Source organism: Erinaceus europaeus, chromosome 11 (genome assembly GCF_950295315.1).
Source record: "Erinaceus europaeus chromosome 11, mEriEur2.1, whole genome shotgun sequence".
Classification (NCBI taxonomy): domain Eukaryota; kingdom Metazoa; phylum Chordata; class Mammalia; order Eulipotyphla; family Erinaceidae; genus Erinaceus; species Erinaceus europaeus.
Genome location: NC_080172.1, coordinates 51,249,768 through 51,261,792, shown reverse-complemented (window position 1 = coordinate 51,261,792; position 12,025 = coordinate 51,249,768). Strand labels below are relative to the sequence as shown.

The following is a 12,025-nucleotide window of genomic DNA, read 5'->3' as shown; positions in this document are numbered from 1 at the left end:
CCCATGGATTTGCAAGTGTGCTTTATTGCTTGTTTTTGGTATTTTATATCTGATTTTTCTTCCACCAGGTCTTCATACCTTCTCATTCCACTGCTCTCAATAGAATTTAATACATTACTTTTATTTATTTTTAATGATTAAAATATCATACAAATAGTAAACACACTGTATGAAAAAATTATGTCACAGTAGAAACTGAGCAAAGAGTTTCATTTCAGAACCATTAGAGATGACTGAATCAAATTTTAAATTCATTAGGATTACAGAGAAAGATGATTCTTTATAAAATACTATTACTAATGTGAGAGTAAATGAGACAAAAATTAGCTTTCAAATAATGCTGAAGTAACACTGGGAATTTTCCATCTAAAATGGAATTGGGTAGTTCCATGTATTGGAAATAAATACATATGGGAATGGCATAACTTCCAATCATTTCCATGTAGTAAAAATCTCTGGAATTTGAAGTACTTAAATGAGAACTATAAGCATTGAATGGCTTTGCCAAAAAAAAAATTATTTAGAGAGAAGTAGAAATGCTTTCTAGAATCAAATATTATTATTATTTATTAATTATTTAATATTGGTTTACAAAAGTACACTATAACAGGGGTACAATTCCACATCATCCCTACCGCCAGAGTTCTGTGTCCCCATTCCCTCCATTGGAAACTGCAGTGGTTCTCCCAAGATCACAGATATGGGTTGACTATTATTTCTATAACTATCTATCTATATTTTCCCATTTTTTTCTATGATCCTGCCTTTTCTTCCTTTCTAAGTCACAACTTCACCTATTACTACTTCCAAATGTCTTTACTTTTTTTTTTCCTCTTCTCTCTCTGGGTCCTGATGGAGTTGGAATTTAGAGCCCTCACTGATCATCTTCCCCTAATATTTCTCCCTCTCTCTAAGGGTATGGGCCACAATTATTTTGGGGGTGCAGAAGGTATGGGTTCTGGCTTCTATAATTGCTTCTCCATTAGACATGTACATTAACAGTTTGATCCATACTTCCATCCTGTTCCTATCTTTCCCTAATAGGATAGGGCTCTGGAGAGGTGAGGTTCCCAGACACATTGGTGAGGTTGTCTACCCATGAATTTCAGAATGAAATCATAGTAGCATCAGATGAAGCAGGACAAACTTTTTAATAAACAGAAACCAGAAAGTAGGAATAAAGCAGGTGATAATAGGGAATTTAGGGTGGTCAGAAGTTAGGAGGTCTATTTTAGGTATGTTCCTAGGGTCCCATGACTTTAGTAATTTTTGCTTGATAATTTGAGCTTGATAATTAACATGGAGGTGTACTAAAATTATTGTCTGGGAAAACATAGTCATAATTGAGAATAGAATTAGAAAGCTAGATTAGAGCAGAAAGTAGCTTCCAAACTTGAAGAGAATATATAGGTACAATTAATTATTTATCCCATCAATCTGACCCTGGGCCCATGTATATTCATGTTTAGCGCAGGATCCTGTATAACCTCTGAGTCCCTGTCAGTCTGAGCTTGCAGTCCATGGTCACAGCTGGGAACATGCTAGGCTGCACTCATTTCAGGATCAGTCTTCCTCAAGTAGCAGAGTAGGCTGACCCAACCTCCCTTCAGAAAGTAGGGCAGTCCCTACCATTGCTACTTTATAGTGAGGGCAAGGTCCTGGAGAGGTCCTTAAAAGGACTTGTGATGATGTTCCTGATGGAAGTCACTAGTGATGGTGGATAGAGAGGTCTTTTAGAGGTCTAGGACCACCATATCTATGGGGGAATCCTAGGATCAGTGTGGCCTGGTAGTGTTAAGAAAGTTACCATTAGGTGAGCCAGCTTTGACCTTTTCCAGCTTTTGTAATCCCTTCTTTCTATCTAGGATCCGTAATTTTTGTTAGAGAGCACACCATCTAAAATGGAATTGGGTAGTTTCATGTGTTGGGAAAGGTCTCACCAGATTATTGGAGTTGGCAGGTTAACATTTCATGCTTGCTATCTCTGGATACAATCTGAAGCAAAAAGGCAGTTGCAGTGTAACATGGCATGGTGACACTGGTAGCGTTGATTTAGCTGAAGTCATCAGCGGCAATATAACAGGGTAAGGGATCGAGAGAAGAGGTATCAAGAAATACAAGCAAAGTCTCAGAGTTTCCAGGGAGAAATAACGGATTTTAAAAATGGGAACATTCCTTGTGGTTTTAGAGTTTAAAAAGGCAATACCTCATTAGCCAGGAGCTTGTTTTTCTTTGAAAAACCTCATGGTTAGAATTTACAGTATTCGTCCTCACCAAGCTTTATGCCATTTAATGACATTAACGAATAACATTATCTTAGCTATTGACAAGAGCAAATGATTCTGATCTAACTGGTCTAAGGTTGTTGGTGACTTTGTACTTTTAAAAAGAGTTACTTGTAGAAATTCTTTAACAATTTAAGCCCAGTGTCAGAATTCAGTGTCAGTTTACAAATTGGAAACATTAAATGTTTAAAGAAATATATACTCAGAACTAAAATCTAGGCAGCTAAAGAACTTTAAATAATCTATTTTCCCCCTGACATGTTGAATTAATAGTAATTTATAAGAGTATAAGTTAATAGGAGCATAGTTTCACACTGCTCTCACCATCAAAGGTCTATATCCCCACACCCATCCCCCTGTGGAAATCCCTCCCTCCCCACAGAGTCTTTTACTTTGGTGCAATCCAATATATATATATATTTGAGACACTGAAGCTACTTTGAATTTTTAATTTTATAATGTTTGTGATAGATTCCTTCTCATTAGTGGTTTAATAATGGTTTCTAATACGATACTGGTAGACTCTTTTTTCCAGCTAGAGAGAGAATAACAGAAAGAGAGAGAGATAGATAGAAAGAGAGAGAGAGAGAGATGAAGAGGGAGAGGCACTACAGCAGAGCTCTGGTGCTCATGAACTTCCTCTTTACATGGCGCACCCATGGCATGGCTGCACATCCCAGCCCGGAATCTTGAGCATAGTGAAGTGTTTGCTCAGCCAGTAAGCTAATTCCTGGCCCCTAGTGGTTTTATTTTTACTGTCACCTAGCCTGCAGTGATGATCACTACATGTGCAGTCATTGTACCATCTTTTTCCTCAGCCAGAATTTTACATCTCTCCTTTTACTCTGTATCACTGGCTAATACATAAAGCTGGGTCTACTTCCTCTGAGCCTTGGTCATTTCATAAGGTCATTTCATAAGGTCACTTCATGCAATCTAATGAACTTCAGGTTTTTATGTGTGTGTCAACTACTGGCCTATTTAATTTTTTAATTTTCCATTCTTTTTATTTATTTCCTTTTGATTGGCAATTTTTGCTGCAAAAAACTCTCATGCTTGAGGCTCCAAGGCCTCAGGTTCAATACCCAGCAACATCATAAGCCAGAGCTAAAATGCTCTGGTATACTTCTCTGTATGTGTCTTTCTCTGTGTGTCTCTCTGTCTCTCATTGAAATAAATAAATAAAATAGAGAGAGACCTACAGCCCTGTATTGGGCCACAGACAAGGGAAGCTAGTTCAGCCGAGCATTGCGGCTTTGCCAGCAATGTCCTATTAACTCTGAAGAAGCCAACAGTCACCTTGTCTTGGCCCTATTCAATGCTTGGCTAAACTAGCCTCCCTTGTCTGTGGCCCTATACACAGCTCTGCTTCACTGCTCATGAAACTATCCCCTAGAGGTGGGTACTAGGGACTTGAACCTAGGTCCTTGCACATGGTAATGTGTGTGCTCTACTGGGTGTGTCATCCTTTGACCCCTGGATCCAATTTTTCAAATAGTTTGCAAGTCACACAGCCCTGTATTTTGATCCTACTGATTACTAACATGTGATTCATATTCTAAGGTGATGATAATTCACATTTTTCTTTATTTGAGAAAAATAACAACTGTAATGTTTGGGGGGGGTTGTTTGTTTTGTTTTGTCTCTATGAGTCTACTGCCCCTAGAAGCTATTTTTTTAATAGGATAGGACAGAGAGAAATGGAGAGAGGAGGAGAAGATAGAGAGGGGGAGAGAAATATAGACACCTGCAGACCTGCTTCACCGCCTGTGAAGCGACTCCCCTGTAGGTAGGGAGCCAAGGGCTCGAACTGGGATCCTTTAGTGAGTCATTGTGCTTTGTGCTATGTGCACTTAACCTGGTGTGCTACCACCTAGTCCCCTAGCGTGTGTGTGTGTGTGTGTGTGTGTGTGTGTGTGTGTGTGTGTTACTGCTCACTGAACCCTTTCCTTATTGTCTTTGTGACACATATAATAATATATGTAATTATTACATGCAAGTGTAGATAACTATTATAGCCACCATGATTATTTAACTGTCTAAACTAAACTGAACTAGAACAAGTTTGAACCCTCTACCTCTGGGCTGGGCATTGAAGCCTTTGAGCAAGGGGAGGCCCCGTCCCCAGGCCTCCACTCACCCTCTTCCCCAAGGGTGCAACAGATGAGAGAGGGTGCTGCACCCCTCTGGGCCTCCACTCCTGCAGCTCAGTTTCTCTTTTGTTCCTTCTTGTCCCAGAGCCTACACCTCAGCCCCGGATTCTTATTCATTCATCCTACCTCTCATCAGACTGGTGCAATGTCAGCCTGGAGTGTGGAGTCCCAGGGCCCAGGAAGCACCTGACAGTGGCCTGGGAGAGCAAGGGCCTCTCCAGGGAGCTGGAGCAGCAGGGAGGCAGCAGTCTAAGCCTGAGCCTGCCCCTGATCCAGAGCCAGAGCAAGGTCAGCCTCACCTGTGTGCTCAGCAGCCCTGTGGGCCAGAAGAAAGACACCCTGCACCTGGGGAGCATCTGTGCACAGAATGGTGAGTGAGAGGTGTGGGCAGGTGAGGGAATGGGTGAACAGAGCTGGGAGGGACAGGCCTGGAGGATGCTGGGAAACTCACATCTGAGGGGCTTCTGTGGTGCAGCACACTGTCCCCACCCAAGAAGTGGCTGCGTCCTCTCTGCATCTCCACCTGCAAGCCCAGAAAGGGGACCCACAGGTGGAGCCTGCAGCAGCACCAGGACAGGAATGAAAGGCTGTGTGTGCACCCCCTCTCCATCACCCAGGAGACAGGGAGGCTGAATGACATCGAGATCCCAACAGGGAGGGGAAGTCCTTGAGGACTGAGGACTGGGGAGCCCTGTCCTGGAGTGCTGGTGGCCCGAGTCAGCCTCCACCCCCAGATGGGCTGCACATGCAGAGCCTGTTGGGGTCACCAATGACTATTTGCAGCAGGTGGAAACACATCCCTGCCCCCATCAGGCTGACCTCCAGCTCTGAGTATTTGAGCCATGTTTCCCCTGAGCCTGTGAGCACCTGCAGTCAGTCACAAAGCCTCATTCCCATTAGTCAAGGACCCCTTGATGTATAAAGAGGTGAGGGTGTGGAAGAACCTCATAAAGATCCCAGGTCCTGGTGTCCCCCCCAGGAGCACAGGCTGGATGGACACAGGGAGAGGAAGTAAGATTCCCCACACACACACACACACCAGTCCAGCTCCCTCCTCCCCGAAGCATCCTCTGAGCACCTCCTGCTCCTATGAGCTCGTCTCAGTCTCCCTTCCTCATCCCTCACTCACTCAGTCATATACAGCCACCCTCTCACAGGACCTGAGGGCCTACTGTGTGCTGTGGGCAGGGAGAAGTGGGAAGGGTGAGAAATAAGACACACATACCCCAGAGGAGCCTGCAGTATAGTGATGGTGTCACCCCCTCCCAGCTGTATGACCAGCACATGAGCCTCAGTGTTTGGAGCCTCTCTGTAAAATGGATAATCATTGTATCTACTTTATCTGACTCTGTGAGAATCAAAAGCCATCAATGTAAAGTGATCAGCACAGTGGATAGCATATACTGTGTCAATAACTATTATAAAACAGTTCAAGGAATAGGTGTGCATCTCTAAAGTCAGATGCTAAGTGCTAAAGTCGAGGTCAGTGCAAAGTATATGATTAAAAAATAAAACGGAGTCGGGCTGTAGCACAGCGGGTTAAGCGCAGGTGGCGCAAAGCACAAGGACCGGCATAAGGACCCCGGTTCGAACCCCGGCTCCCCACCTGCAGGGGAGTCGCTTCACAGGCGGTGAAGCAGGTCTGCAGGCGTCTATCTTTCTCTCCTCCTCTCTGTCTTCCCCTCCTCTCTCCATTTCTCTCTGCCCTATCCAACAACGACAACAACAATAATAACTACAACAATAAAACAACAAGGGCAACAAAAGGGAATAAATAAATAAATAAAATAAATATTAAAAAACTAAATTAATTTAAAAAAAAATAAAACAAAAGGAAGAAGTAAAGTCACTGCAGTGGGAGTTGGAAGACTGAGAAGGGCACACTTGAGTTGGGCTTTGAAGGATGGATAGAAGTCTTCAGAGAAAGACATCTCAAACAAAGCATTGTTCATGTTTGAGGGCTTGTGTGCCCAGGTTCCCCCATCCCTCTCCCTCCTGGAATACTTTTCTCTGCTGGGAGTCTGAGAGGAGAAGAGGAAGCTGAGGGGATAAGCTGTGAGAGCCTCACCCCCACCAGCAGGTTCAGCCCCTGAGGCTCTCTGCAAACAGGACAGAGCTTGTAGAAGACACATTCAGTTTGTGTGCAGGCAGGCAGGGGGATTAGTGGGGCCTAGTGTGCACTTGAGACCTAGGGGTAGCCTTTGGTCTCCACTGCTGCCCTACAGCCACCCACCTGGCCAGGGCAGGTGTGACCACAGTTTTGTCCCCAGAATCTCTTACTAGCAAATGGCTTTGGAGCGGCATCCTCCTGGTGGTCCTGCTGGTGATCCTGGTGGCCGCAGTGTGGACCTTCATTGAGAGGCAGAAGAGCAGGAGAGGCAAGTGCTGGGGAGAGTCTTGGGGGGTGGAGTTTGCTGGGGAAGAAGCCAAGGCTAGAGGGGACCCCAAGAAGAAGACCATACAGTAGACACACACTGGCTCATTGCCTTCTCCTGTGAGACACCTGGCAGAAAGCGGGAAATAACAGTGCTGAGGGGGGGGGACCTCCATGTGTGCTCCCAAATGAAGGTGGTGAACGAGGCACCAGGACCAAGCACACAGCCCCAGGCCAGTGGGAGGTGGGGAGTTCAGTCCCACATGTTCACACTGTCTCTGTACACAGGTGGGCCCACTCTCCGTCCGGTGGTGCTAGGTTCAGAAGCTGCCCCCAAGCCTCACACCCGAGTAGAGGCCACTGACATACAGGTGGGCAACAACCACAGCCAGGACTCTACCTACTCAGAGATCAGTCTTCCAAAACACCCTGAGGTGGGTCTGAGGAAGTGAGCCCAGCTTGGGGACAGCATCCAGGTGCTGCTCCCACCAGGCTTGGGATCCACCTTTGTTCTTGTTCTGGACACCCTGCAAAGGGAAGACCCCCAGGTGCTGAGGATGCCCCCTACACCTGCCCTCATATTAGACCCTCCCTGCCCTTAAAGAGAGCCCAGCCTGATGGAGATCATGAGTTCCCCTGAGGGGAGACCAGCACAGAGAGAGAGGGGCTGGCATGCAGGGGAGAGCACAGCACCATGCTGAGTTTTTGGCCATCCTAGGAAATGACTCTGCCCTCAACCTTGCCTTCCTCTTTTTATCTCTCATTTTCTTGTTTTTATTATTTTTATTTATAAAGTGGAAATATTGACAAGACCATAGGATAAGAAGGGCACAATTCCGGGGGGGGGGGGGGCAGGTGGTGGCACACCTGGTTGAATGCACATATTACAATGTGCAAGGACCCAGGTTCAAGACCCCGGTCCCCACCTGCAGGGGATAGCTTCATGAGTGGTGAAGCAGGGCTGCAGGTGTCTCTCTGTCTCTCTCCCTTTCTATCACCTCCTTCCCTCTTTATTTCTGGCTGTCTCTATACATTAAAAAACATTATAATAAAAAAGTTAAAAAAAAATAAAAGGGCACAATTCCACACAATTCCCACCACCAGAATTCCGTATCCAATCCCCACCCCGACAGCTTTCCTATTCTTTATCTCTCTGTGAGTATGGAACCAGTATTATTGTGGGGTGCAGAAGGTGAAAGGTCTGGCTTCTGTAATAGCTTCCCCTCTGAACATGGGTGTTGGCAGGTTGATCCATACTCCCAGCCTGCCTCTCTCTTTCCCTAGTGAGGTAGGGACCTGAGAAGGTGGGACTCCAGGACACATTGGTGAGGTCATCTGCCCAGCAAAGTCAGGTTGGCATCATGATAGCATCTGGAACCTAGTAGCTGAAAAAGAGTTAAGATACAAAGCAGAGCAAATTGTTGACAAATCACAAGCCTAAAGGCTGGAATATTGCAGATGAAGATTTGGGGTCTCCATTTTGGAAAAGGCTAGTAGGTCTACTTTAGGTATATTCCAAGGTTCCCCCAGTGCTGTGGGGGCCAGGCTGAAACCTGGGAGACACAAATAAGAAAGCAGGCACGCTATCCAGGTGAGCTGTCAGAGCTACCTGGATGAGGATAGGAAGCACATAAAGAGACTGTGTTCTTTTTTGTGTAGTTATTTTGGTAGCCAGGGCCTTGCACATGCAGGGTTCCACTGCTCCAGGCCACTTTGCTATTCAGATAGAGTGACAGAGAAAGAAGAGACTTCATAGCACCAGAGAGGAGCTGGGCTGACCCTGCACTAAGCCAGTCCCCCTCCACTCTGCTTGAGTTGCAGGCCTACATGGAGAAGGGCAGACCTGCGCACTATCCTGAAAGCGTTACCATCTACGAGAAGATTCGGCTAAGCCCAGAGCCCACAGGGATGCTTAAAGGCACCAGGACCAGGACAGTGGAGCCGGGAGGGGCCTTGTAAGGTCTGCCCCTGCACCCCACCCTCCAGTCCTGGGTCCCCAGATTCGCTTCAAGTAGAACTGCAACTCCACCCCCATGGAAGGATCTGAATAAGGACACAGAACTTACTCAGGGAACACAGCTGCTTTCCCACATAGGGAGGGTTTGGGGGTCCCTTCAGGATGCCCCAGTCCAGCTCACTGCCCAGGAAGAGCAAGAAGGAAAAGACAAAGAGGTCTGCAGCTCAGGAGGTGGCACAGTGGATAAAATGTTATGCCATCAAGCATAAGGTCCTAAGTTTGATCCCCAGTATCGCATGTTGGTCAGAGTGATGTTGTGGTTCTCTCTCTCTCTCTCTCTCTCTCTCTCTCTCTCTCTCTCTCTCTCTCTCCCTCTCTCTCTCTACCATATATAAATCCTGCAGACACTAGCTTTAAGCAGCTGTGCTACAGAGGGGAGTGATGAAAAGGAAGAAACTATTTAGAACTCCATCACCTACTAGGTTTCATTCTAAACAAATGTTCTAACTCAAGGCTTCTCCAAATCCACCTCAAAGACTCTTCGACTTGTATTACATGATTCATGTGTATGTATCAGAGCTCCGGTGGCACAATTGGTTAGCACAAGGCAACTCATTTGAGCTTGTGTATGATGCAAAACTCAAAAGGCCTGTCTGGTAGCAATTTTAGTATTTCATCATTTCTTTTTTAGGACTTTTTATACTCTCTTATTAAAGTTTTTTCACTTTTTTTATTTTGGATCGAAACAAAAATAAACTGAAAGAGAGAGAGAGAGAGGGAAGGAGAGAGACACCTGAAGCACTGAGCCACTGCTTATGAAGCTTCCTCCTTGTGGGGATGGGGCAGAGGAGCTTGAACCCAGGTCCTTGCACATGGTAATGTGTGTGCCCTACTGGATGCCCCACCATGCAGCCCCTGTTGCATAATTTTTTTTGCTGTTGTAAATGGGGATTTCTTCCCAAGACATCTTCTTGCCAGTTAATCATCACTGAACACATATCCAGTCATGTATTATTATTATTATTATTATTAATTTTTAACCAGAGCACTGCTCAGCTCTGGTTCTTGGTAGTGCTGGGGATTGAACCTGGGACTTTGGAGCCTCCGGCATAATAGTCTTTTTGCATAACCATTATGCTATCTACCCCTGCCCCCGCCCAGTCATGTTTCTAAATGTGTCTACTATTTGAAAACATTATCATTTGATCACTTTGGGTTTCTGGTTTAATAACCATATTGTGAGAAAAAAAATTGTAAGGTTTGATTATTTCTTTCCAAGGCTTATGCCTTATTCTTTAGTCTAACTGCATGGACTGATAAAGGTTTTCTCACTAAACAAAAAAAAAATCCTACTTAAGTATAATTTGGTTCATGATTTAGGGATGGCAGTATCTCATTATATATCACTATTAATTTACATAGAAACAGTTATTAGTTTTCCAAGATCCTTAAATTAGCCTACCAAGCCATACCATAAAAGAACTTTCTACTTTCAGGTAGAAGAAACTTGTACTTTTCAAACCATGATAAATAATGATAAGATAAAGTGCATCCTATTCTACTCCTAACTATTTTTGGTTACTTTATTTTAATTCTTTTGTTAACTTCAATTTTAATTATTTACTTTATTTGATAAGACAGAGAGGAATTGAGAGAGGATGAGGTAATAGAGAGGGAGAGAGGGAGAGAAACACCTGCAGCACTGCTCCACCACCTGTGACACTTTCCCATTGCAGGTGGGTTGTCCCAAACTTTCATGAGATGCTTCTAATGTTTTTCCAGTAAACATTATACCTTCATGGTCAGTGTATATATTTTTATTGCATTAAATGAGTAAGTATTTATTCTAAGTATGTTACAAGTACTAACAAGAATAAAGTTTTAAGTTTATTGTTTCCCTTTTAGCATCTCTGAAGCCATCACATGACATTTCTCTTCTCCACCATTAACTAATACATTAATAATGAACTAGTATTGGACTGCTTTTGCACTGTGAAAATGAATCCCAATTGGCATATATTGTTATCTTACTGTGCTGTAAACATTAATTTATATTAATATATATTGTTGTTTTACTGTGCTACAAGCCTAATACTATGCTTGCTGAAATCATTGTGTTATTATTAAAAAATTAAATTTTTCTATACTGTCTATGTTTTACTTTGTGGGTTTAATATTTGTGCTTGTTTATTGAAGATGTGTTTTATCTATCGAAGATATATTTGGCCTTCTGCTGGCTGGCAGTGCACAGGGGATCCCAGAGAGAATAAAGCAGCAGGCAGCAAAAATTGTAGAGTTTACTAAAATAGACAAGTTGAGAAATAGTCACCAAGAGAAGGGTGGACTGTAAAAAGGACCCACCTGCCTTAAAGCTCAGACAGAGGGAGGCCTGTCAGTAAAGAGCCAACTACCTGCTGCTGGGCAGGAAAGCATTGGTTCCATACCTTCCAATGAAGACTCCGTCTGTGGGCAGGTTGGGGAAGGGCTGTGTCTGTAGCCACCCTGGATTCAGAGCAGATTTCCATCCTATTCAATTGCCTCCTATTCAGCTGCCAGGTATGGAAGCCTTTTCTTTTAATATTCAGAATGACTAGAAGCTGACTGCTAGTTTTTGTACTTGTAAATGTCTTAAGCCTGGGAGTTTTCATTGGCCAACCTCTGTTCTGTCAGCTTGGAAAAAGCTTTATATATAATTTTATAGAGAGAGATGGATGCAACAATTCAATATAATTATAATGATTGTAATATACAGATAGATGAAACAGTTCGATATAATTCTGAGTCATAGATAAATACAAAAATATTTTTAAAGATTTTCTTTATTTGTTAATGAGAAAGATAGGGGGAGAGAGAGAAAGAACCAGACATCACTCTGGTACATGTGCTGCTGGGGATTGAAGTCGGGACCTCATGTTTGAGAGTCCAATGCTTTATCCACTGCACCATGTCCCAAACTACCATAAAATTATTTATAAAGAAAGTAATTCCCATTAACCATGTAAATTTAAATTATTTTATTATGTTAAGTATGCATAAACATATAACTGTGTGCTAATACATTGTGATTATAGCTTTAATACTGCAAACCAATTTACATATGGAGTAAATAAAACCCAAACAGTAAAACCCAATGGTCCTTCCTCCCCAGCCGATCGCAGCCCCTCACCTATTCTCCTGCAGGAACCACATACTGAGCAGCCCCATCAAGACAACACCCATCTGTGAAGATGCCCTTAAACAGTGGCAAATGTAGCTC

At 43.8% G+C, this 12,025-nt stretch overlaps 1 protein-coding gene across 2 annotated transcripts in view; it reads left to right on the top strand.

The window, feature by feature from the left end:
• Positions 1-10,913, top strand: part of LOC132541351 (CD48 antigen-like) — a 30,858-nt gene extending 19,945 nt beyond the window's left edge. Inside the window, exons 3-5 of one of the 2 annotated variants that reach the window (XM_060201660.1) lie at positions 4,524-4,808; positions 6,709-7,246; positions 8,634-10,913. In XM_060201660.1, the coding sequence (XP_060057643.1) occupies positions 4,524-4,808; positions 6,709-6,905 (482 nt within the window). In that variant the 3' untranslated portion in view covers positions 6,906-7,246; positions 8,634-10,913. The remainder of the gene's footprint in view (positions 1-4,523; positions 4,809-6,708; positions 7,247-8,633) is intronic. The other variant, XM_060201661.1, reaches the window with a different exon arrangement.
• Positions 10,914-12,025: the final 1,112 nt, after the last annotated feature.